This window comes from Patagioenas fasciata, chromosome 25, assembly GCF_037038585.1.
Source record: "Patagioenas fasciata isolate bPatFas1 chromosome 25, bPatFas1.hap1, whole genome shotgun sequence".
In the NCBI taxonomy this organism is placed as follows: Eukaryota; Metazoa; Chordata; class Aves; order Columbiformes; family Columbidae; genus Patagioenas; species Patagioenas fasciata.
In genome coordinates, this window is record NC_092544.1 from 6,056,481 (window position 1) to 6,083,424 (window position 26,944).

General features: G+C 45.4%; 1 protein-coding gene across 13 annotated transcripts; it reads left to right on the forward strand.

Annotated features, from left to right (window-relative positions):
* Nucleotides 1-67: 67 nt before the first annotated feature.
* On the forward strand, nucleotides 68-26,600 carry LOC136112525 (dystrobrevin alpha-like). 13 transcript variants are annotated; one of them, XM_065857265.2, is made up of 12 exons: nucleotides 223-454; nucleotides 825-1,235; nucleotides 1,722-1,862; nucleotides 5,403-5,490; nucleotides 7,992-8,089; nucleotides 9,449-9,562; nucleotides 12,772-12,868; nucleotides 14,191-14,208; nucleotides 18,931-19,090; nucleotides 21,849-21,919; nucleotides 22,462-24,141; nucleotides 24,874-26,600. In XM_065857265.2, the coding sequence occupies exons 2-11, from the start codon at nucleotides 1,099-1,101 to the stop codon at nucleotides 22,675-22,677; spliced, it is 1,140 nt and encodes a 379-aa protein (XP_065713337.1). In that variant the 5' UTR covers nucleotides 223-454; nucleotides 825-1,098; the 3' UTR covers nucleotides 22,678-24,141; nucleotides 24,874-26,600. The 13 variants fall into 13 exon arrangements, with proteins under 13 accessions (XP_071655242.1, XP_065713337.1, XP_071655238.1 ...); XM_071799137.1 differs by having other exon boundaries at nucleotides 224-454; nucleotides 1,021-1,235; XM_071799139.1 differs by lacking the exon at nucleotides 223-454 and having other exon boundaries at nucleotides 537-1,235; nucleotides 22,462-22,630; nucleotides 22,739-24,141.
* Nucleotides 26,601-26,944: the final 344 nt, after the last annotated feature.

Genomic DNA, 26,944 nt, shown 5'->3' on the forward strand with positions numbered 1-26,944 from the left:
CCGACGGCACCGCCAGGGCGCGCTGCCTCAGCCCGGAGCCGAAAACACAGCGGAGCCGCTCCGGAGAGAGAACGGCGCCTGGAGCCCGGGAGCTGCCCCAGGCCCGCGGCCGCGCTGGGCGCCTCCGGGAGGGGAGGCCCCCGCCTCGCTGGCGGCTCTGGGGAGGTGCCCCGAGGCCACCGCGCCCGCCCTGCCCCGCCCCGCCCCGCCCCGCCCTCCCCAGCGCTCGGGTGCGTCGCGGGGCTCCTGGCGGGCGGGCGGTCCCGTTCTCCATTTCCCGTGGCGCAGCGCGGGGCGGTGCAGCCGCAGTTCCGCCCGGCGCTGGTCCGGCGTTGGGAGCGGGCGGGCTCGGGTGGCCGGGGCCATGAGGCGGCGGGGCGCGGGGCAGCGGGAGGTGCCGTGTGTGTTCGTGACCGAGGTGAAGGAGGAGCCGTCGGCCAAGCGGGAGCGCCAGGTGGGCGAGGCGGAACGGGGCCGGGGCCGGGCCCAGGGGGAGCCGCTGGGCCGCGGGGAGCGGCGGCGCGGAGCGGGGTGGACAGGCAGCGGCACCGGCCGTGTCAGACCCGCCCGGGCTTTCCCGAGGTGTCCGCGCCTTAAATGCGGGAGAGAAAGATCGTTCGGGAGCCATTGCAGCGCTTCCCTTTTCCCGCCGAGTGCGGGCGGTGCTCCCCCTGGTGTTGAGTTCGCTGCGTCTGGTGCGGGTGCAGTCCCGGCGGGAACGGGGCTGCACTGGCAGCCTGTGTGCAGCCGCTGTGCCGGGCCCGCCCGTGAGCCCCGCACAGACTGAAGCACCTTCTTTCTCGTCTTTCTGTTGTGCTCAAAAGAGTATCAGGAGTGTGATGGAAAAATACTGGAGCCCGGTGTGAGCTGCTTCTCCCGAGGATGTAACAGGCGGTGTCCGGACACACCGGGTGTCATTCGCCTGTCTGCTCCTCATATGGCTTCTTCTCCAGACCCTTCACCAGTCTCTTCTGGACACCCTCCAATAGCTTTATATCCTTTTTATCCTGTGGCGCCCAGAACTGCACCCAGTGCTCCAGGTGAGGCCGCAGCAGTGCAGAGCAGAGCGGGACGATCACCTCCCTGGCCCGGCTGGCGATGCTGTGCTGGATGCACCCCAGGACACGGGTCCCTCTTGGCTCCAGGGACACTGTTGGCTCATGTTCAGCTTGCCATCAACCAGAAAGCCCAGATCCCTCTGCAGAGCTGCTCTCCAGCATCTCGTGCCCCAGTCTGTAAGTACAGCCGGGATTGCTGGCACTAAGAGGGATGCTTGTGGAACCCACTAGTGACGGGTGTCCAACCCAACATGACCCCATTTACTCGAGCGCTTTGAGCCCAGCCCGTCAGCCAGTTGCTCACCCACTGCACTGTGTGTTTATCCAGCTGTGTGCTGGACACCTGGTCCAGGACAGTGCTGCCAGAGACACTGCCAAAGCTTTACTGAAATCCAAAAACAATTTATTTATTCGCAGTACATATACATTCAAACTTCTGTTATACATGAAAATTCCTGTGAAATAAATTGGGGGAGCACTCTGGTTAGAGATTTTTTGATCTCTGTACATATTAATTTGAAGTACTCGCTTCATCCCATTCTCCGCTCTACGTATGGTTCTTGTTTCCTTTTCACTTCCATGTCTTCTTGGCTCTGTTGTCAAAACAGATATACAGAAATCTTTCTACATTGCTGACTAGAATAAATCTCTATGCTCTTTCAGAACCATGCTCAGAAACAGGCTGCCTGTTGTGTGGACCTCTCGGAGCACGGGCCAAATGCTGCCGCCAGAGCCCTCCCCCTTAGGCAGGGTGGCTGCCGGAGGTGATCTCCGGGGACCGGGATTCCCTCATCTCCAGTGTGGGTGAGTGAAATAATTCCTGCAGGATCGCGGGGCTCTGTTTGTTTTTCCTCACTTAGGCCAAGTGAGCGTATTCCGTGCTTAAATATAAGGACATGTATTTTCTTTAGTAATTCCTTGCCAGATTCAGGCAAGTGCACACTTTTCCCAGAGTCAGGGGCGGCTCTGGCGTTGTGTTTGGTGAGCCACGTGTGTGCACACTGTGGATCCCCATTGTTATTATTTGCTGCACGCCAATAACTTCCTCAACTGATACTCAAACCTGTATTTATGTTCTTGGAGAGCTAAAACCCCGTTCTTTACCGGTTAATCTGCTGCACCTTTTTGACCAGAATAAAAGTTTGTTTTGGACCCTGTTGTCTGCCTAAAACTATCGGGGTGCCTCTGTGACACACGGGATGGGGGGGGCACAGAGGACATAGAGGGGACATCAGGGGCAACATGGCGGTGGGGGGACAAAGGGGACCTGGAAGGGATATGAGGGCCACAAGGGGGGACACGTCCCCCAGTTTTCCCCCCTGCACCACAATTTAACCCCCCCAGTTCCCTCTGGTTTATAGAATCCCCAGATAACTTGCATTGGAAAAGACCTTTAAGATCATCGAGTCCAACCATTCCCCCGATGCCCAATTGGAGTTGAAACGCCCGTCGCCAATTTCCCACAAATCCCTTTGGGCCTCAAGCATTTTATTCCCCCCGAGCGACCCCCGGATGAAACACCCGGATGCTCAAGTTCTCGCGTTTGCAGCAAAATCCCCATTTTGCCCCGTTTTTGTTTCTCAAACTGGGATGAACATCCTGGGCTCTTCTCAAATGCAAAATACTGGGGGTTTCGCTGCCCTCTGGGCTGGACTTTGCTGCTGCTTAATGGGGATAAACTTGGCATTTTTATTAGTGTGAATTTCCTTAACTGGGGTCTTCCCTACGATCTTAATGGAGGTAAACTCTGCTTTTTTATTAGTGTGGATTTCCTTAATTGGGATCTTCCCTACGATCTTAATGGGGTTAAACTCGGCTCCTTTTTGGAGTTATTGTCAGAAAATCCAGGTGTTTTGGTGAGAAAAGCTGCGCTTAAGCCGGGCTTAGCTGCGCCAGCAGAAGAGGGACCGCAGGGTCGGCCGCTGTCTCGGCTGATTCGTCCTGGTGGTGAGGAGGAGCATGGTCTGACCTGCCAGGGTGCGGGTGGAGGGGTCGGGGTCCCGCTCGAGGATCCTGAGGGCTGGAGGGAGAGAACCGGAGCCGGGATGAACCCCCCATGTCTGCGGAGACACCCCCGGTGTCCCCCCGAGCCGGCCCGACCGGCCAGGAGACAGCGGCTGTGCAGGAATGCCCAAAAGCGGCCAATTAGCCCCTTGTTTTGGGCAGAAAAGCCCCCCAAGGTCATTGAGTCCATTAACCCAACCCCAGCACTGAAACATCCCCAAGAACCTCGTCTGTTCGCCCCTCCAGGGATGGCGACTCCAGCACTGCCCTGGGCAGCCTGTTCCAACGCCCCACAGCCTTTGGGGAAGAAATTACCCCCAATTTCCAACCTCAGCCTCCTTCTCCAGCCCCTTCCCCAGCTCCGCTCCCTCCTCTGAGCTCACTCCAGCTCCTCAAGGGTTTTCTTGGCGTGAGGTGATCCCAACACCCCAGGGGCCACCATTTGAGCCCTGAGGTGATTCTGGCACCATTTTGAGCCCTGAGGTGATCTTGGTGCCCCTGGGGGCAGCATTTTGTGTTTTGAAGTGGTTTGAGGTGATCTCGGTTCCCCTGGTGCCGTCGTTTTGAGCCCTGAGGTGATTCTGGCACCATTTTGAGCCCTTGAGGCGTGGCGCTGACCTTACAAACCTTGAGGTTGTAAGGAACATATGGATTTTACGTGTTTATCTACAATGTCGGGCACACGGAGAATAATTTCACCTAATACGTGTGTATTTTACAGTAGCTGTGAGCTTGGTTAAATACAGTAAAGTGTTAGGTATTCATGGCAGTTTTAGGAGCGCCTGTACATATTCATACCCTGTCCCTGAGAAGGCCGTTCTGATTACAATGAGTTCAGGAGACCATTTCCAGAGTCTCCACCTCCGGCTCCTCCTGGTTGCGGCTGCGCAGTGATCGTGACCCCGGGTCCTCTTCTCTGTACGCGGTCACCGTTGGTCCAGTGTGATGAGTTGGTTGGGTCTCAGCCTGCTGAGCTGGTTAAACTGGCGTATCTCCTGTCCTGTGCCCAGGTTTCTGTTATCTGGTTCACCCAAGGATGCACCAAGGATTATTATCTGTGCAAGGCGTCAGCGAACTCCTGTTTCTCGTACAATAAGCTACACAGAGCTAAGCAAGCCTATGTGGGTTAAAGGGTTAGCTCTCTGTTGGCTCTTTAGTGATGTGGGGTAGGTTTAGTTCTTTCAGAGTTAATTAGTTAATTGTCAATCCCCTGTATCATTCCCCCTTTTCTAAGAGGTTAGTTAATTCTGTTACTGATATGATTATTCTTTATCCAATGTCTTTACAAAATACCTATTAGATTCTTGCTCCTGCCTTAGTTGATGTTTCTTCCAGTTGCTCCAAGTGTCCCGGCACTCTGGCAACACCACAGGGAACACCTCATCGTCATACAGACCAGTATCCCTGAAGCTGATATTCCCACTAAAGCTCCAAATAAGGATCGTAACCAGGTTAAGTTGGGAAGCCAGGAAGTGAGGCCTTCCCATAAATTAGAGAATCCCCCTGTTGTATTGTCTCTAGTAACTAGATGGAGGATCCAAGAGTGTTCCCGTATCTTTTGAATATCTGTTTCTACCCGTTTCTCCTGATTAATATATGAACAACAGCTTTGGTTTATCACCACACAAACTCCTCCTTCTTTTGCAGTCAGGAGGTCCAGGACCATGCGATTTTGTAGGACTATCTTGCTTAGTGATGACGTCTCTTCCTGGAGCCCCTGAAGAGCAGCCGTAGTGACATTTTTAATTTTCTAGGTTGTGGATGGTATATTTCCTATGGCTTTTTCTAGTTCACTATCTCCTAGTTGAGGAATAAACCATCTGGCAAAACTCTGAAATCCAGAGGGCCTCTTTACAAGAGGTTTATTCGGCACTGAACACGTTTTTCTCCATAACGTCCTAACAATACCTGGGGGTGGGTATGAATGGTTAAACACCTTTTCTTGAGGTACTGTGTATCCGCCTGTACAATGGCCTTGCCAGTTATCAGGTGGACTTAATTTGTCAGTATTTTCTATAGTAAATTACTTATAAAGTGAAGGTTTGTAGAATAAGCAAGTCATGAAGACCACACTGATGCCTCTATTGCAAAAATTTCACGGGAGACTGGCATTTCCGAGACTTTTCTCACCAGTGGTGACACAATTTTAAGGCTATCGGGGGACATTCATTACCCTCCCACTTCTCCCCTTTGCTCAGTTAACACCTGCCATTGTTAATTTGGTGACATTTCGCTTCTGAATTCTGTGATGGGGGCGGTGTGAGCAGGCAGTGTGACAGAGCAATGGTCATTTTTATCCCGTGTTAACGTCTTCCCTCCTTCCCCTCCAATCCTGAGCAGCGTGCTCGACAGCGCAAGTCGCCTGGATGAAGAACATAAGCTGATCGCCAGGTACGCAGCAAGGCTGGCAGCAGAAACCTCTTCATCAGTAAGTGTTTTAATTAAAGGAAGGAACTTCCCTTCTGTCATGTTCCAGGGGCTTGGCAAGATCGGGGAAATTACATCTGACAGTCTTAATGATTAATTTTCCCTATCCTTTTCAACAGATGCTGTTATGCTTTGGTAGTAATACTATTATGCAGTCCATTTAAACCAAAGCATCCACTTATTAATGCATATAATCTATATACTAATGCAATGGTATTTAAACAACTACAGCAAAGGGAATCTGACATCTTGAACTCAGGAAAGACTAGAAAATATTGTCTGGACTAGCTTGGGTTAAAAATGAATGATTTACTGGAGTGGAAAAATGGGCTGGTGAATCCATTTTACTCTTTAGTTCAAATATCACGGCCGCTGGGGCCCTAAGTGCTGAGGGTTTTGAAGAATGATCTCCAGCAGGATGACTGTGATGACCCCTGCGTTAGCCCTGGCTCCCATTTTCATTTCAGAGCAATGATTGTTCTATCCTATGTATCCCAAGATAAAAGGTGATGACAGGCTAAAACCTCACTAACTATATTCAGGAATAAGAGAGAATGAAGGAGGGACCCGATGGAAGTATATAAAATCTTAAATGGCATAAATAAGGTCAGCCTAGTTACTTTTTTCCTGTCTCAGGAAATTTGATAGAACAAGGGACCATAAATGATGGTCAAGTGAAAAGCCGCAGGTCCAGAGTGCCAAGAAGCACATTTTCACACTGAGATTTACACTGCAGGGTCAGTTGAAAGGGCAAAATCAGGCCCCGCTCTTCATGTAAAAGCACTGAGTCACCTTCATCCCAAGGGCAGGAGGTAAGGACAAATCTGTGGTCCCGTGCACCCCTCCGCTGTGGAGGATTTCACATTGCCTGTGGCTGCAGGGGAAGAGAGGGGCGCTCTGGTCTGCCGGCCCAGCCCAAATCAGTCCCTTCCAGAGGTGTGACACAGTGACTCAAATTTAAGGCAACCTGCAGGTGAAGGTCCCATTTCTGAAGGGCAATAATCCTTTATGGGAACAAGTTATCCCATTAATAATGTCTCTGGGTAGAAACTAGTAGAAAACAGTTCTATATAACATGTGTCTGTGATATGGGGGAAAACTTAGGAAACAATATTTAAGTAACTTTTAATTAGAGCTGGTTTGAAGGAATATACTGAATTTCTTATTGCCATCCGTCTGTGCTATTTAAGCAAAGGAGACAGAAGGAAAAGAGAATGTTTCTGTATACAGAATCTTTCGAATCACAAGAGTCACACTGCATTAGGAGCACAGTGGAAATTTGTAAAGCTTTGCTGATGGCCGTTCTGTTTTCTGGGGAACAAAATGTACTAATAACCCTGACCATTCAGAATAAAGGTCTCGATTCCCTCTGTATCAGTCATTATATCCACCAGAATGTATCGGTTTTTCTTTATGCACTGCTCTGCTTCCCTAGGGTTGGAGTGTTAATGGGAAAATGTACCTGGAGCAGAAAGAGTAGCCAGTGGTGACAAGCACGATGTGCTGTCCTTTGCCCACAGACAGTGGTGGCACAGGTTAGCACTGAGATGGATCTTCATCCTTTCTGAGGGTTCCTTCTTGCAAGGTGCCACCTCCTGGAGGAGGAGGTGCCTGGCATCACGTAAAATTGGGCTCCAGAGTTACACTTCACGGGGCTCTCATGGTGAGAAACACTGGGATCAATCACAGCAGTAACACAGCAGAGTATTTTCCAATGTCTGATTCTTTCAGATTGGAGTTAGAAATGAATGGGTATCTTTGATAGCTGTGAAAATGTGGATGTCTTGCTCTGCATTGTCATTGATACAATACTGAAATACAGGAGTGTGAACAAACCAATATTTGGTTGTTGCTGATAAACATGAAAAAAGAGCATAGTCCAATGAAACTGTAGTAAACACTACCTAGTTTGGTAATAGTTTATTTAACACTGAATTTTATTGGGAGGAAAAGGGTTCTGCTCTACCTGGAGGACTGGGGAAAGAGCTTTCCTGAGGTATCACCAGAGCGTGTGGGAAAACTTGGCCTAGTGGGCCACCCAGCCAGACTCAAAACGGAGTCCAGCTTTCAGATGGAAAGCAGAACTTTCAAGAGAAGGAACCATCGCTGCACTGGAAACACATCCTCTTCTTTTTGGAGAGGAACACTGTTTTTTGCTTCGTGATATTCCTCTTGACTGTACAATCAAAATGAAGAGCCGTATTGCAGCAACTGCCTGCAGCAGTGGCTTTGCCTTTTACAGTTGGTTCAGAGGAAGCTCCTTGAAGCAATGAATGGCAGGATGGTACGCACTGAGTCTTGTTTACTCTCGCACTTACCCTGCTTTTACCAGCAATGGAGCCGTACTGGCATGAGCACAACATGGGTGCTCTTTTTGTGGTGTGGGCGAGCCTGGTACTGCGTTTTCTGCAGGTAAGGAGGTTTCACAGACCAGATCTGTGTTGAACCCAGGGGTGCACATTGGCTTTTCCTCCTTCAATGCAGCCTTTTCTTTTACAACAGCAGCAGGGTCAGCAGAGAGGGGCGTCAGACATCTCCTTCACCGTTGATGCAAACAAGCAACAGAGGCAGCTGATTGCAGAGCTTGAAAATAAAAACCGGTAAGCGTCCATAAAGCACCTGGTTTTGTTCAGACCCATCTATTGTATATATTTGTTTTACCACCTACATTGTTACCACCTGCTTCTGTGCTATGTGCTAACGCATGTACATATACTTCTTGCTGCAAAAAGCAGAGGGCACAAAAAGGCCCACAGAATAGGACAAAGGCTTTGAAATCCACAGCCACCCAGTGTTTTAATGAGTGTACTGCTCAATGGTTTGATATAACCGTTGATACTTTACTGTTTGCAGCTGCTTGTTTAGAGTTTAAAAAAAAAGCCTGTCCTGTTTCAAAAACCAGATTAACTTTGAATTAAAGCCTCTGTAGCTCTATAACATGAAATGATAAAAGGATCGGTCACACTGGTAATGTTATGCTGCCCTGCTTTTACTTGTGGAAAAGGTGAGTAAAGCTCTCCAGAACACAGTCTGTCTGGGAAGGGCTTGCAGAAAGGTTAGCAGCAAGTTAGGCTGCTGATCAAGGGAGACACTGGGTACAAATGTGACCGAGACCGAGGGAGAGTGTCCAGGAGCAATAGGCCAGCCCAGCCCAAAAAGGAGTGACGCTGGTTTGTCAGCACAGAGGATCTGCCCTGGGCATCAGGCCGCCTGGTGCCGTGAAACGTGTGTCAGCAGAGCTCTGCCTGCACTGCCGGACTGTGAAACAGAGGCCAGCCCAGACCAGAGGGTTTCCCGCTCCAGACTCTGCTCTGCCTTCTGTCCCCGTGTGATGAGCCACCAGCTCCAGTCGCCATTTGTCTCTCATAGTTCGCGGCTGCCTCCTGGCCGTCTGCTGTCCGGCACGCTCTGAAGAAGAGAAGAAATACACAAAGGTTGAAACCTGCTGCTGCAAAGCTTTTTATGAGCCTTTTGACAGCACTGCAGGGCCGGCCAGCCCGTCATAACAAGTCCTGTTAAAGGGCTTCTCTGCAAATTGTTGACTTCTCTCAGTTCTCTGGATACACTAAAAGTATATTTTTAAGTGCAGAATATTTTCTCCGATAATCAAGAGGTGCCAGATACTCTTTTAGTTTTAGTTTTTGTGATCCTTGAAATGTTCATGGGGAAGAAGTAGAGGGAGCAATATAAGCATATTGCTGCTTCACTTCTACCTCTGATTTTTGGGGGTCTTGAAGAAATATTTCACTTCATGGTGAAATCCTAGAAGTTTATTTTACAAGTCTGCAGAGACCTGTCCCAGTGCCAAGGGCTTCTTTTGTTTGTTGGAGCCCAGTCATTAAATCCATGTTGATGAAGAGCTACATACAGTCATACTTGTTCTCCTCTTGCGATGTCCAGTGAGCTGGTTTTGTGGAAAATTACTGACTTGTGGTCTTCTCCCTGTTCCCCTCCCCGAGAGAAATCCCACAGGAGATCCAGAGGCTGCGACTTGGACATGAGCAAGCACCTCAGCCCACACCAGAGAAGGCACAACACCACCCCACGCTCCGTGCAGAGCTCCGTCTCCTGAGGTCAGTCCACAGCAGTGAAACCTCCAGCCAGGACTGGGGACAGCCGGTTGTTCTCAATGAGAGAAGAAACAAGAGATGAGCCCAGCTTATGGCTTTGGGGGCTTTTTAAAAGTAAATAACACAATGTGCATTTTTTTCTCCATCTCAGTGCAGACTGTAGTCCTAAAAGTAATTACAGTTATGCTTTAAACAGCATGCATGAGGAATCTCACATATTAGTCACTTACATTAAATTAAATACGTGCATTAGTGTTTGCAGTTAGGCCCTTAGGTCATTTGGAATAGTTTCCAAATACCAGTAATTATATGGAGAAAACTGTTCTGTCAGAACAAATGCTTCTACAAAGACATCTCGTTTATGCTGAAGTAAATACAGAGCTATGTGAAGACACAGCCAGAATCAGAAGCTAATTTTTGGAAATTTCCCCCATGTGTTGAGCTCTAAGGAGAGGTCAGTTCTCTTCATGGTGCAAAACCAGGCTGCAGAACGATTCTCCTGTCGCGTGGGAAGCGAGGAGCGATGGCATCTGCAGCAGCTGGAGATTTAGAGGATCATTTCTGCAGTTATCTCACCAAGTTAAAAACATCGATATAGATGTGTCTGCATGTTAATTAGGATACTCTGCATGGATATACTATTTGCCACGGGTATCACATTGAAGAACAATTATCATTGGCCCAGATCCGTAGGCTCCCTGCAAGTCCTCAGGTTCATCTTGTGAGAGCCAGACAGAGAATCCAATAAGAACTATTCAGAACACTTTGTGCGAATAGAGAACAGAGTGTAAGCACTTTCTTTCTAGGGAAACAATGCTAGGTTCAATTTTATCCCCCCACCATAGAGCGGTTCTCTCATGAGAAGACTGAAGAGCATTTTTGACCACGTAGCCACTTCTCACACAAGTAATGTTTTAGTGATGTGACTCGTAACCAAAGGAAATTGCCATAAGAAATTGTGGTAGGTTTTTTTTTACAATCGCTGTGTAGATTTATTATTGAATTTTCCACACTGAAATACTTTTCTGTTTCGGAAATAATTACATTTGCTTTCCAATCTGAAGACAAATCGGCCTCTTCAGTTCTATAAGTGATTTTAGTCTGTAATTACTCCTAGATACCTACAGGCAAGTGGCATTCTGTGAGAGATATAGAACTGGCTGTGATGAAAATGTGTACACTACATAAAATATACCAATAATGTAGCTCCTGTGCATCAACCCTGAAGTCTGTTTTAAGCAGGTTTAGGAGATTAGCTTTGGACATAGTTGAAAAATTTTTAAAAATTCAAATTAATGGACAGTGTTAGAGGACTGAGTGCTTAATTTTTTGCCCTTTTCAATTTCGCTACACAGATTAAAAGCATAATAACCTTATTTGAATTCCCTGACGTGGGATGTCCTCAGGGCAGTGATGCCGAGTTCCTCAATTATGATATCTTTTCTGATTTAATATGCAGTGTCAGAGTCAGCAAATAACTTCAAATCTGTGGTTCTGCACTGCTTTGCATAGCTTCTAAAACATTCACCATTTAAAAGGCAAAAGATTGGCTTTTGATTTACTGCAGAATTTTGACACCACCTCAAATTCCTGAACGCTGAAGATGACATGAGGCTGTTCTTATCATGTGTAAAACAGCAGGACTCAGCAGGACTCAGAACAGCAACTGATTTACAGCTGTTACCCCATAGATTCTTGGACCTTGGTGCATTTAGGGCACTAGAGCAGTTTAGTTTGTATAAGAAATGCTGGAATCTTGATGTTGTGGGTGCCTGTCCGAGCATCTCTCACTGGCTCCTGTAGCGGTGCAGACTCACTGAGATGAGGTTCTGACCACAACCTTCCTTCACATCCCCAGTGCTGTCTTGGAGACAGGTTGGAAAGCCCATTATCTCCAGTAACTTACTCTGGAGTGTAAGTGGAGAAACAAGTCAGGAGAGCTGTCTGTACATTGCACACTGCTTAGGTTCTCTGTCCTGGTAAAATCAATCTAAACACAGCAGAGCTCTGTGCTAGGACCTGCCACATTGAATTACATGGAGAGGGTATCTTGGTTTTATTAGCAGTTTTCTTCAACTCAGTTGCCTTTGTACAGTTCATGGCATTTGCAGCCATTACGTGCCTGGAAGAGAAAAGCCAGGACAGGCAATTTGTAGCAGAAAATAGAGAAGTCCTCCAGAAGAGTAAATACAACCCAGCAGTGTTACTATATGATCCTATTGAGAGACAGAGGTGAGAGATAGCACACATGAGCAATCCTGTATAAATCACTGGGTTTTTTTATTAGTAACTGCTCAAAATTGGGGTTTGATATTTCCTAAATATTGGAAATGCATTTAGTCTTGTTGACCGTGGTGCTTTTTTGTTTAGGATTAAATTGTTATATTTTACAGGTAGTACAAGACTAACAACATAATGGTTTTATGTTATTTGCAACACAGGCATATATAAAATATACCTAATATGTGTATTTTTCACCAATAATGTTGTTACTTACATCATAGCTTCCAGGATGCAACAATTTAGTGATTGAACACGTGCAAGTGCACAGTGGAGCTGTGCAGAATCAGAGCTGTTCCCATGTGTGTGGGCACACTCTGGCTGTCACACTGGGGATGGCTCAGTGTTCACATTGTCACAGGACCATCGCTGGAATGCGAGTCCAAAGAGCTGTTTTCAAGCAATTCTGTCTCCACTATGTGACACTCTTACTCTTGCTTTCAGACAAAAAACAGGAGCAAAAGCAGATCACTGTGGTTTTCTGGCTGAATTTCTGAACTCTCTTAGCTCCTCTCATGTCTGGCTCTGTTCAGTGCCTCTGCTGTAATTTCCTGTCCTTTAGGCCATGGCTTTAATTTCTTCTGACAGCTGGGGAGGTTATTGATGAGAGAGATCCAAAGAAAAAAACTGCCAGGCACTCCCACAAGGGAATAGAACACAAATTTGTTTAAACCTCATTTGCTCTTTGGAGGAGGGGCTGTGTCAGGGTCTCTCTTTTTCCCAATCACTATATTCAGCCCCGTGAATATTCTCACAGGGAGCTCCCTGGCTTTCCTATACCCGTTTCTAAGCACTATACTGAACTCCTACTGTGTGTTTGCTTTCCTGCGCTCTAGAGGCGTATACCTCATGGTCGGGCTGGCGAAATGATGCAGCTAAAAGCTGATCATGCTGTGAGGGGTAAGCTCTGATCAGATCTGCTCGTTTCTCAGGCCGCGGAAGGAGGAGCTGGAACAGAGAATGTCTGCTCTCCAGGAAAGCCCGAGGGAGCTCATGGTTCAGTTAGAAGGCCTCATGAAACTGCTGAAGGTAAGGAGCTCCACCTGATACTGCAGAGGAGAACAGGCAGAGTGAAGCGAGAGAGGAGAGGAGGGAGATATGACCAGAGAATTAATACAATCCTTTCAGTAATATTGCAGCATAATGCAGTACAATCTTGCTTTGCTCTTGCAGAAGGATTTGGCCACATCTCTGGATTTCAGGCTAGCAATCTCTGCATTGGCCATTCAGCAACGTCCAAACAGAAAACATTTTTGTAGTCCAGTTTCAGCTGGTTTTGGAGTTTTCTCTGTTGAGGACATCAAATACAAAACAACAGAACAAGAGATTCTGTGATTCTGTGAAAAGAAACAAGATGACATGTAGAACCAGATAACTAATAACTGTGAGAAAAAGAACTCCGCCCTGTATACTGTTATCTGCTGTAGCTGACAGTATACAAAATTGCTTTGACTGGTTCCTTTAACTTTGCCTGTTCAGTTGCTGGTTCTGTCATAGGTGCCATTTGACAACCACACCTAACTCTGTGGTCTTAGAAACGCTTTCTCAAGAACACTTGGTCATTTTCAAAAATACAGAAATAACAGATGAACAGATGAAATATGCCTCAACAAAGGATCTCAGCCAAAAATGAAGGTATCAAGAAGCATGTGCATTTTTAAGACAAACTATGGTAAGATGGAAAATGTGTTTTATTTGCAGAATCCAGCCCTATTCCAACCTGACGTGCCTCAGGACAGGTGATGCCAGGAATTCACATTGGGAGAAAGTGTTCTGAATAGCATAAGAGTTTGGTTTTTTGTTGGCCATGCCAGATAAAATGAGTGCATGGAAATTCAGCACAACTTGAGCCAAACGTGGCTCTGATAAAAGCAGAAAGAATTTTGCTGAAATCCATTTAGCAACATGTATTTGCATCAAAGGATGAGTTTGACCCCTTGTGTCATTTGCAGCTTCTCAGGCACAGACTTCTGCAGCCACAGTGCAGGCGTTGGTGGCACCTGAGGAGCGGAGCCCAGGGAGCAGCCAGCAGGTTTTGTGGGGCTGGGAGCAGACAGGACACTTGTCACTCTGCCTATGGAGTGCTGCAGTGCTACAAGGAGCAGTCAGGGCAGCCTGCTCGCGTTGCACTGTCTGGACAAAGAGAATTTAGGGTAGGAGATGACGGTAGCTTTCTGCACTCTTTGTGCTGTCCTGGTGTTTCAAAGGGTGCGGGGGAGGAACCACAGCCTATTCACACAGCTTCAACTATCTCAACTATAGCTTTAGCCTCATAGTCCGAATCTGGCTTTGTTTTCTGTTCTTCACTTACCTCCTGGCTAATCTCTTGTGCTGATCCTCTTTTTCTTTAGGAAGAAGAACTGAAACAGGTAGTAAGTTACCTCCTGTTGGAGGCCTCACTAACTCCTGAATGTGATTGTGTTCGTGTGATTTATTTTAATTCCCTTGCTTGAAATGTACGTGTTTTCTTTTGACCAAAAGAATATTTTGCAATTCTTTCACACATTGTTTTGAAGTATCTTGGAGCAATTTTCTAAACTAAACATCTTAGCCCTCTAGAAAGTGAGTGCTGTCTACAGGGAGTCGTGATCTTTTTTCATACTCCTCTAAATAAGAGCACGTAAGATATGGAAACCACCACCCAAATGTAGTGAAATCAACCTAGAAGATGAATTAAGTAATATTTCTACCATAGGTAACATTTTGAAAATGTAATGAGAATTTTGGAACCTTAAGAAAAATACAACTGAGTTCTAGTCAGAGCAGGACAATGAGTTTGAAAGCCCACTTTATCCAGAAAAAGTCAGGGCATGTGCACATCTTCTGAAGTTGGCACTCATACTGACTGTCCCGTGAGTCTTCAGGAAAACCATGTAGTTGCTAAATGCCTTCTGCAACCTAGAATTAAAGGGCAAGTGTTTATGTTACTCGTGATAAATTTTAGAAGATTTAATTGGTTTAGAGCTTTTTAGGATTGAAATGGATCCTTGAAAGATATTGGGCTAAAAACACCCACACTTTTCACACAGCAGTCTGATTTATGAGTCCAATAAAAATATTTCATTTTAACAAAATACACCTCATCTTGCTTTCATCGGCAGAAGGGCCACCACAAGTCTGGTGTGTTCCGTCTATGGTAGAGCGTGCAGAGTTTGTGGGTAATGCTCACCTTCATAAAACGAACATTCCGGCTGATTTCAATTTAATCAATCTGTTGTACCAAAAAAAAAAGCGACCAAACATTGCCTCTGTATAAGGACCATCTTTATTGTTCTGCATAACGGTATTAAAAGATCTTCCATTCACAAAAGAGAAGTTTCCAATGTGATAAAGAGTTTCCCTACCGTATAAAATGTTAACTGGGCAGTGTAAGTGAAAGCACATTTTCGGGTCATTATGAGATAGGATTTTTTTCTTCTGAGAGCAGTAACCTCACTGAATACCAGGTGGTAGCGCTCAGGAATTACTCCCACAATTTCCATGAAATGATGCCCATTACGCTGTGCCATTTCATGGTCTGTTGAGAGAAACAGGGTTAAATTAGTTTCTGGACGAATTCAGTTGGCATGAGCAGCCTGGCAATTCATCTGATGCTTATGGACTTTCTGTTTCTCTCCTGCCCTTGCTTGGGAAAGGATAACGAGTTCTTCACATCCGTGTGGTTTGGTGAGGCTGAGACTTTCCTGTATTGCCATCCCAGCTGAGCTCGGCAGAGGCAGCAGCGGGCTAAAGCTCTTCTAAAGCCAGCGTTCATTTCCAGCGTTTTATTTTAAGCGTGCATGACCGTTGACAGTGGGAAGTCTTTTCTTGTCTAGAAAGGGTTAACTTAAAACTCATAGTGGGTTGACTAGGGACGGTGCATGAAACAAAATACGTGGAAGTTTTCCTAAGAGGCGTGAGAACATTGGCAGCTGCAACCAAATACAGCATAAAAGCTGAAGCCACACGCGTGTCCGTGATGGCTGCGGTAACTGCCCTGTTCTCACCAGTGGGACTGCCGAGCTCTGGGAGCAGTTCAGTGCTCCATTTCTTTGCTGAGATTACCAGGAAGTCGCTCCTGGTTATCTTAGCAGGTTTCAGGCCATTAGCACTGGCCTGTGAAAACCACGTTCCTCCTGATAACCACCAAGCAGGAATGCAATCCTAAGAGCACTCCATTCCCGCCAACTGGGGCTGAGGTGGATCTGGATGAGTAAAATACAGAGTCTTTCAAAAAGATGGACCCAATTTCAACAAAATTGGAATTGAAATTGGGTCCATCTTTTTGAAACACACTGTGTAATAAAGTGTTCGCCTCTCTGAAATCAGTCATTCTCTAATATCCTCCTATTTCAAATTGCTGTTCATTAGTTCTGTCTGATATTGCTCTGATAGTATAAAAAAGAGAGGAGTTCTTGCTGGCCTGAATTCTCCAAATGCTTCATCTCCTTGTGCTTCCCAAACAGTTTCTTCTAGCACTGAAAGCTACAGCTAAGAGAGCACCGTTTGTCACAAACACAAGATCGCAGTCACAGCTGCAGAGCAGACCCGAGGGTGAGCGCTGGGGCACAGCGGCTTTTACATTTCTCTGTGGGAAAATTCAGCAGAGGAGTACTGGCAGGCATCTGTTATTTTAGGAAATTGAGTGCCTGTTCTGAAGTGCATTCCTTGAACATGACTTGACTATAGGAAGCAAATTTTGTTCATCTTGTTCTCATCTTCTCTGGAAGTTCCCAGTGTTGTTGGTGTTCCCCCAAACCAAGATCAGAGGTGGAGGGGAGCTGAGGAAAAAGGGCAAGTGAAAAAAGGAGCTGGGAACCAGAAGTTCTTTTGAAAATTTGTTTCACGGAGGATGAAACTTGCCCCATCAGGGCATGAAAGGAGATATCTGTAGATCCCAGATCCCCCACCTCGTGTGCAGGAGGTGTGACCTCCGAGGACCTTGAAACATCTCTGTTAGCAATCAGGACACATAACCATGGGCGTAGTTATATGCGGTGCTTTATTTCAGCGCTGGGAAACCAGGGGTTCGCACCCAAAGCTGGCTTCAGCGGTCAGTTTAAGTTGCACAATATTTATAGAGTCCATTCACATACATATTCATATATTCATTTAGGATCATTAGAATATGTAATAGTTACTCAACATTTATTGCAACATCGATTGCAACACCTTGGAACTACTTTGATCATGCGCAGTGTCCCCTGGTGGTCTTTCAGGGGGTCTTCAGGATGAAGTCAGTAGTCTTCATCGCCTCTGTCCTTTTCACCTTTGGGTACTGCACATGCGCACTACTCTATAATTGCACAACTGCTGACTAGCTTAATTTCCAGAGATACTGTGTATATTTCTTCTCATTCTAGGCGTATTTGGGCTAAGATAAATGCTAGGTTGATAAGATAAGAATATACTCAAATCCCTTACTAGGTAAAACACAATATGCAAAGGATAAATCAGTTTTGCATTGCATAGATCAGTTTTGCACCTGTTCCAGAAGGGAACATCTTGTAAAATTGATTCTGTTACTAACATCTCCAGGTTGCTCTGTGCCTCTAGAGGACCAGAGATCTGCATTTCTGCTGGAGTGGAGACAGACGGTTCCAGAAACAGGAGAGCATCTGCCCTTTACGTATTTGACTTCCCTTTCATCCATCATTTAAATGTTCTAAACCTGATCATTAAAGAAATTATGAGTATGAAATCCTCCATTCTCCCATCAGTAATGTGCTTGTTCCTCATAAACTTAATTTGCCCTTGATGTCTCTCTGGTGATAATGTCTCTTAGAAAGGGGTGATAGGAGAGAAGAACAAATAGCTTAGAATTCTAAGCTATATTTGTGGTTCAGAGCAGGAATGTATAAAAATCTCAAGGGCAATGCTGCACTCCTCCTGCAATGCTCTGCTGTTGTCTTTTTTAGTGCATATTTGCAAACTGTATCAGGGCTTCAGTGGCAGCCACTGCAGGAATCAAAATAAATACCATAGGACGAGTTAAGAAATCCTCCTGAATTCTCGATACAAAGACAGGGTGAGGGAAACACCGATCTTCAGGTTACTTTTCACTGTAAAAAACCAGGCGTGTGTGTTGCCGTTCCCCTGTAACAGCACTCAAGCCAGCCCCGTCCACCCTGGGCATCTACCCAACGCAGGTTTTCAGTCGAAAGCCCCACGCAGTTTAGTGTGGGCTCCAGCACTGGTTTTTCCTTGTGTGAATGCACATTCCCAGAGGGTTTGGAATAGTCAAGGCAAAGGGCCCTGTGTCTTTTGGTGTCACTCACCCAGCTGCATTTGTAAAAATTACTATTTTGTGAAGTCTGCTTGAATATTCAGCTAAGTGATACTAAGTGTGAGGTGCTAACAGCGTGACATTTTATATGACTGGTGTTAAAACATTTTCACTTCCAGCAGCTGAACCCGTAGCAGGAATTTACATTGCGCTATCCCCACCATGTTTTGGGAGTGCCCGAGTGTATCCTGTAGAACGAACAGTTTAATAGTGTGCGATTTAATAGCGGCTCAAAATAGTTCTCCAGCTCTGAGTAAAAACGCGTGAAGCTGTTGTATTGATTGCGAGTGTCAGCCTTCACGTGACGGAGAGGGTGCGTGTGCTGTGACCTCCTCCTGCAGGGCGGCGGGGGGGCTGTGCCGGCTCTCACGGCAGCGCTCGGGTGGAAGGGGCTGTTCCAGTCCTGTGCCCCCACCAAAAGCAACCTCAGTGCCAGCATCTTTCCCCTTCTCGCAGCCTGAATGGGTCATGTTTTATCAAACATGCAGGCGAACTGGGGGGGGAGGGGGAGGTGAGAGAGAAAAGAGGGCAGAGAGAAGGTCTGTACTTTGATGCTTATTAACTTGGACTTTTTTTTTTTAATTTAGCTGACATTTTCCCATGCTTAAAGGAAGTCAGATCTTGACTCATATTTTCCTACTATTTTGTTGCACAGAAGCCTTGCTGTCCACTAACAACCGACTTCAGTATATTTCTTTTAGCAAAATTAACATTACCCGACTGATCTACAAACAGCACGATGCCTTTAAGCTGAGGGATGGGCAACAAGGACTGCAGGCAAGGGCTTTTGCAAAGACCTGTTTAACCCCTTGTGATTGTTTTGCAGACCCAAGGAGCAGGTTCTCCACGTTCCTCACCCAGCCACACTATCAGTCGACCGACTCCAGTGCCCGTCAGCTCTGCCTCTGCCTGCTCTACCCCAGCCGGCGCACCCCAGGGCTCCCTGGCTGGGGTGGGAGGAGATGTGCAGGAAGCCTTTGCACAGAGTAAGTCTCATTAGTAGCTTGTCTGAGGTACTCGGAAACTGTTTGAAGAATCGTTATTTCTTGTGGTTAATGACTAAATGACCTTGAACCTTCTGAGGTGCATGCAATGAGACAAAACAAACCAAAAATAAGCTGTGTTTGGCTGTTGAAAATCAACTTTGTCAGCCACCAGACTTTGCTGTCGAAGTGAGCAGGTAAGCAGAAACTGGACGATTATGCCAATTAATGGATGTTGTGGTAAGAGGGAATTTTGATACAAGATGGTCTGACCAGTTACCAGTACTCTGTTACTGAGAAGAAGATTTGCTCTTGCCTTCAGCAAGACGTCAGTGTGTTTGGTTTTAAATAAAGACTTTGCTAGGAATAGATGATACAATCACAGAATTAGTTTGGGCGGAAGGGGCCCTTGTGAGTCACCATGTCCCCCTGCTCCAAGAAAGCCAGCTTCACGGTGAGATCAGATCATTCGGGACATCAGCCACTTGAGCTCTGGTTGGCTCCCAGTGTGCAGTTTCCACAGCCTCTGTTCCAGTGTTTGACCACGTGTATTGTGTGAATTTTTTGTCCATGTATCTGACTGAACATCCCCTGATGCATCTTGTGACTGTTGTCCATTGTCCTTTTGCTTTGGGCCTCTGGGAAGGACCCACCTAGGCCAGACAGGAATGAAGGCAAGAAGTCTAGGTGAACCCTTCCTTTGCTTTGCCAGAAAACTGCCATCAGCTGCACCACGTTGCTCATTCCTCTTTCCACTGTCTCCTCAAGTAACAACAAATTTTAGACTGTTTTGATATTCTAAGGCCTCAGATTAAACCATTATGTTGAATACTCAGTAAATAGTCTCTGTGATCTGAATGAAAAAATACTCCTCCGTTTTCTAATCTGCTCTGTCCTGAAGTATTTACATCACTGCAATGCTTTCATTTTAATAAATGTTTGCCCTGTTTCAGAAGTACAAACCAAATGTCAGTGGAGCTCTGAAGTTCCTCTGCCACACTGCAAGCGTTGGTTCTCAACAGCCCGGTTCAATCTCATGCACCCTTCCCCTTGATTTGCATGGGGAGGTTGTATCTATAATGCAATCAAGAACTTTCTACTAAAATGCTAGTTAGTTCATGTATTGAACATGTCTTACTAAGGCATAATTCCTAGTCCAAATATACCAGGTTGCTGCATACCTCATTTTCTGTGGCAAAGGAAACAGACCAGATATCTTTTCCTTTATGCTGTGAAAAAAATTGAGACAGGCAAAAAATATGGACCACTAAACCCTATGCTGTTACCAGACAGTTTCTTCCAGAGCTAAGAATAAGAAATAATGTAGTGGCTACAATAAAATAACCATAGATAATACTCAGGCTGCCTCAGGCAAATGCTTTTTAAGTATATAAATGTGTTCTATTCAAAAGAAAAAGCAATATAAAAGGGCAAGTGATCACGTTTAAGAATGGATGCATTTGATAAATATGTAGCTTTATGTCATTATTTACCATATTCTCTAGATGGGAAGGTCAGACCCAAAGATCTTGAAGCCAGCCGCTCTGTCACATCGTGACATACGAATTTGTGAGTGAGGGCTGGGCTGAGAGATTGCGTCTGGGTTCTGGGCCGCACCAGCAGAGATCTGCCTGATGCAGACCGGGTGTGGTTAAAGCGCTGTTTCTCATCTGTTTGGTTTGGGTTTTTTTCATCTTCCATAATGTTTGCAATAGTTCAGAGACAGAAAATGGAGACAACTTTAGAGAGGGAGTGGTTGTCTGAGTCTTTGTGTGTGTGTAAGAGAGAGATTAACTACTTCAGTTTGCATTCCAGTAACAATTTGCTAATGAATGTATAAAAAAAGCTCTTTTAAACTCTGGAAATGTTTTTAAATATATTGTTTTACATTCAGGTAGTTTTAAAGAATCTACAGCAGTCCAATCCTGCCGAATCCTCTGAATAATCCAGTCTGGAAGATCAAAGATTCTCTGCGATATATTGATTATTCAGCTACAATAGGAGCTCTGTTTGGCATTTGGAGGAGTCAAGCACGTTACCCACAGCCTGCTCCTGTGTCTCATGCAGCTCCCAAGAATATTTCACGGTTGATGGTTAAGGGAATATGGCCACGTTCAGCGGGGAAGCACTTCTGTATCCATTGTTCGAAAGAGCTGCCTGGGGCTGTTTGGAGAGACAATAGTGTTTCTTTTATTAACAACAACAACAACAAAAAAGAGAAAGTAAATTATGGAATATACAAAAACGTCCTTGACCTACAGGAGAGGCTGCGAGGGAGTGGAGAAGAAAAATCCATATCAGTCTTGATGAGGTCAAGTATGTTTCTTCAACACTTGCCATAATTATCTGGCAAATACCTGGCAATAATGGTGTCATTAAACAGAGCTGTGGGAACTTAGAGAAAACACTTCATTTCTCCCCTCCTCCCCCACAGGCACATTAAACGAGTTCACGCTGGATTTCATCTTCCAGGCCTGGTCTGCTGGTGTCACCACACAAGTGCAAGCTGGATGGCAATGAATAATCTCCACATATCTGGCATTGTGGTTGAATGAAGCATGAGAGGAGGCGTCTGCTCCTGCATGCAGCAAAAGTAAATGAGGCCATTCTGCCGAGGACTCCTCTGCACGTGTCCCTCGTGAGGACTTTGATACCCCGAAGTATCACAATGGCAGCTTTCAGCAGGGTTAGAACTGTTTTCAACAGGAAAACGTGTCTGGTGAAGAATATTAACACCGTGTTTTGTCTGTCTCTGTTTCAGGTGCAAGACGAAACTTGAGAAATGATTTGCTGGTGGCAGCAGATTCAGGCACCAACACCATGTCTTCTTCGGTAAGAGAACTAAATTCTGGTGAGTATGGCTAATGGGGGTGGGTACTCTCCACATGGACATTTCCCACGTATTTGAAAAAATAGGAGGTAGGAAAATATGAACCAACAGAAAAATCGTGTAATGTATCTTCAAAGCTTTTTATGCTTTTAGAAGAAAAAAAAAAGCCTAAATAACAGCTTCAGGAATCCAGCAGTTGTGAAAGCCGTGGATGTAGAGGTGCAGCTGGGTACGCTGAAAAGCTTTGAGAAGCTTGTGCTTCTACATGTAGTGAGATTTCACTCTTTAGAAAGTTCGTTCAGTGTGGAACATATAGGACCCGTTGTAATGTGCAGTCTGTAGTCTTCTCATAAAAACATCCGACCTAGTAGCCCAGACAAGCAAAAGCTTCACTATTCTGGCTTAGCACAAGAAGAAAACTGTGAGCTCTGCAGATATATGTAGAATAATATACAGTTATTCGCTATGAGGAGGTGGCAAATAGGCAAGTGTACTTACTCTTGTGAAAGTTAAATGGAACCGTGTGTTTCCTTTTGCTTCACAGAAGTGGGCAGCGAGACAGAAAGCAATGAGGATTCGGAATTTGGTCGGAGTCACTTTGATGACCTCGTCCCATCCCCCAGGTCCGAGAAGGCTTTCCTGGCACAGATCCATGCCCGGAAGCCAGGGTACGTCCACAGCGCTGCTGCCACCGGCTCCCTCCGCAGTGACACGTGGGTACCTGCTCAATTCGCCACCCCAGCCTCTTTATTTTCATTGAAAACAATATGCAGCATGTAGTATTTTCTCTTCCTCTCAACTATATTTGATTACCAAAGAAGATGCGTAAATCCAAGCGAGGACAGCATCATGGTTAGATGGCAGCGAGCGCTGTGAGCAATAACGGCCAGGACTGGCGTTGCCCTCCGGAACAAGGTGTCACATCCAGCCTGGCACACTCGGGCAGCAGGAGGCTGTGGGACAGCTGTGCGCCCTCATGTGCCCTGCAGTCCTGTTCCATGCTTATCCAGGCAGAGGAGCCTGTTCAAGTCCACTGAACACGGAGCTTGTGTTGATACACATGCTCGTGAAAAATAGAGAAAAATAACTGTTTTCAAGAAACAAAAACCCACCTGAATTAGTTGGAATACAATATATGCAGTTTCCGTTAAAATAAAGACAAAATATCAAAACCCCGTCAGAGACACATAGTATTCAAGAAAAGCAACAAATCCAGATCCAGACCATTTACCAGTCCAGTGTATCCGTGTGTTTCTCATTTATATAATATTTTAGCAGCAGAATGACAGTGTTTGCAAACCTGAAGAAAAACACCGCCCCCTTCCCAAAGGTGAATTCATAGCTGTGTAGCAACGATATTGAAATTCACGGCGATCCATCAAAGCCATTTTTGTACTCAGAGGGGCCCAACAAAATCACTGCAATTACACGGGTTTAGGAACAAATCCCCAAGTATTTAAGGACACGCCAAGGAAGCACGGAGCTGCACAGCAGTGTCCTCACAACAACGGCGTCACTCACCTTCTACCTTGCTGAGGCCGATATTTACAACGTTTACTGGAAAATACATTCTGTTAATGCTTGGAAAACTCATACAAGGCTGCGTTGGTTACAATTCAGCATGGTGTGCAGGAAAAAGGGTCAGATAATGTTTTTACATACGGCTTTTGCTGTTCCGCTCACCGGCTCCTTTGGACAAAGGTTCTATGTCACCCGGGTGGGGCAGCCGAGCGCCCCCTAGGGGAGGGGGAGCCTGTCAGCCCCGGGCTGTCACTGCCTGCTGTCCCCGCTGTCACCAGCGAGGCCTCTACAAACCAGCCATAACTTCCCCAGACTTGGAGCCAAACTGCTCCAAGGTCTCCAAGACAAGTCGAGAAGAATGACACGGGACAGAGGGACCTGATGGACCCACACTTAGACTTGTTTCCAGTCCTGCCTCATGTCCCATCTCTTGCTGCTCCCGACTGAGCTTCCTGGATAGGGACCTTGGTCTTGGTTGTTGCCGGCCTGGTCCAGGACTGTTGATGGACCCTGTCACCAGCAACCAGCTCTGCCTACTGCATCCAGACCCTGTGGGACTGTGCCCCTGCTGCTGAGTGTGCCGTGGATGCTGCCATCCCCCTTGGCTCCTTGCTCATCACCGCTCACACAGACATCCTGCTCTCGCTGCTGCTTGACACAAACTTCCTTCTTCATGGGATCTCTGCCTTTAGAACCTCCTCAGGTACACAGGTTTTCTAAGATTCGTACCCTCTATAATAAAACCACTTAGACATCCCTCTGATGCAGAAGATAATTTGACTTATAACACTTAGAAGACACCAATGGCCCTAAGCCCTTGTCTAATCTCTTTCTGAAAGTATTTATGTCTCACTTCAGTAATGTTCCATGCCATGAGCAGTCACAACTTACATTCCAAGAGGGAAAACCACTTTTTCCTGTATATTTATTTGCTCCTTTATCTTTGTGTCTCAACTTTCATATCACAAGAAATAGGGAATAATCATTCCCAACTCTCCCCCTATCCTCCTCCTTTTTTCCTTTTTCCCCAGGCACCATGGTCCATATCCCTGCTCACCCTTCCTGTCCTCCTCTGTACAATTTCAGGAGCCAGAGCCTAAGCTGTCGTTATCACAGACCTGCTGATGCACTGCAGCAAAGACACAACGCATTCCCTCACTCAGACCAAGCGCAGTGCAGGGGGAACATGTTCAGCGTAGAAAACAGTTCATAATACGGAAGATGAACAGAGGACGCCGGGAGGCATTCTTAAGTTCAGTACTTTGTTAATATTGTGTGACTAAGACAAAAATTCTTATTCTGTACATGTAAACACAAAACTATTCTACACTGTACAAATTTCATCCCGATACACGGTGCTCTCATTTACTCCTTAGATAACTCTGGCCTCAGCCTCCCTACACTAACATTAATAGAAAATGTTCCCTTTTCCCAGGTCTGCTGGAGGACTCGTCAGCTACTTGCAGACTTTCCTCTTACCCTCAGTCCTTGAAAGTTTACCCTTCTTACACTGGAAAAAAGCAAGACTCAATGCATCTGGCAACCAAACAAACGTTCACAGCAGGATTCTGATTTGCAGATGTCAAAGAATCCTGTTATTAACTTTGACCTTCAATTTTTCTTATCAAAAACAGAGAACGAAAGTTGGTACTGAAGTCCACATTCTTTAGTTTAATCAAGATTACGATAATGTCCAGAACTATAGAGATCTTGATCCAGACATATTAGAAACAAGCAATGAGGTTTGGAAAAAAAGGTTTCATTCTGTTATAAACAGCAAACACAAATTCTTCATGAACAGTTTATTTGCTTATTTTCCCAGCTGAAGCCAGTCCAGAATTTAGTCAGGACAAACATGAAGATGAGATTTTAAGACTGATTTGAAGACAGCACGAAACACTGAAACTAGGCTTCTCATGAAAGAGAAGTTCTATTTAGATCCTTTTAAAGTGAAAAGCAAGTATTTGGTATGAAAGGGAAGAACATCAAAGCAACCAAGTTAAATGCAATATTAACACCAGACACACACTAAGAGCAGAACTGCAGGTGAACACGTTAAGGTAAACGAGTGTACTCAGTCTGACAAAACAACAAAGAAAAGTAGTTAAAACTACCATTACAATAAATCTCTACTATCATCCTAAGCGATACTGTCTCACTGTAATATTCTCTATCACTCTGTTCACTGTTGTCTTTTCTATTTTACCTAAATCCTTAGGGCTGAGGATGATTTTTTCCATTTATTTTGCTACAGGACTCAGTACAAATGTACAAACTTCAAACAACTGTAATGCGTTGTTTTGCAATGAACCACTAATATTCAGAGATGCTCTATCCCTGAGACAGAACAATCAGGATAGTAAAGCATCAGTTTGAAAACGGCAAGATGGAAATTTAAGCATTCCGCCTTGATTAATTTTCACAGACTCTTCAATGCTGACAACTCTGAAAACAGAAAAAAAAATATTAAAAATGCAACATCTCTAACAGAGCAACACCCAAGTAACAAACCGTACTTTCAAGATATGATGGCTCAAAAAGGCATCAAATGTACACGCATCCAGAGAATGTAATTAAGACAAAAAACCATCTATAAGAATTTTTCAAAAGTATTTCTTTACGTTCTTTTGGAACCACTCAGTCACAATATGTTGGCTTCTGTCCAACAGAACTGGAAGCATACACAGTTTAGACTCTCGTTCTTGTACCCACTGCAAAGAGCATTACAGAGCTTCCATCAACAAAAAAACTACAGCAAATGGAACATGAGAAGCACAAAAAGAAAAAAAAAGTAAAAATGATGATACAGAAATGAGAATTTCGGAGGTTGTCCAATACTCTATCATTGCCATTTCATACATACATAAAAGAAGCGGTTAGACTTTGTAAACACTTGCTGAAAATGAACCTCCCCAAAGCCTCTGACATACAACTCTTCAGGTATACATAATCGATTTTTTTTCACTGGGTTGCTTAATAACCTTAAAAAACATTGTCTGAATGTTAGTCAATATTTACTAAATAGAGATAAATTCATCAACATATTAAAGTTAAACCATAGTTATAACCTCTATTTTACAGAAAAGGCACGAAGAGAACAACACTGAATATAAAATAATTTTAACAACTCCTATCCCATTCAGTCATTGCCTTCCATACAAAGCTGGATGAATTTCCACATGCTTCTGGTGCTTCTTTTGACCATAGCTCTGTATCTATATCTCCTGCTATTGTCCGCGACAAAACCTATAGAGATAAATACATCATTAGTTTAATGGTAACTTTGTCACTGTGCAAATAATATCTTTGCTAAGTTAAACCGGTGCTTCTGAACTCCTTACATTACTAACAGCAGCAGACATTCGAATGTGCCAGGCAGCTGCTGTTATCCCAGACAGCATTGCCAGTTCCTAAGATGCAGTTCTGGATCGATACACATGGCAAGGCTTTGAGGCCAATAAGCTGTGGTACCCGACACACGAGAGAAACCTAGATACCCTTTCTCG

Excerpts from the sequence above, each read along its gene's own strand:
- LOC136112525 (XM_065857265.2), top strand. The coding sequence starts at position 1,099 with ATGCTGTGCTGGATGCACCCCAGGACACGGGTCCCTCTTGGCTCCAGG. Across the intron at positions 5,491-7,991 it reads CAGCAGAAACCTCTTCATCA|CAGCAGGGTCAGCAGAGAGG; the intron begins GTAAGTGTTTTA and ends CTTTTACAACAG. Across the intron at positions 8,090-9,448 it reads GAGCTTGAAAATAAAAACCG|AGAAATCCCACAGGAGATCC; the intron begins GTAAGCGTCCAT and ends CCCCTCCCCGAG.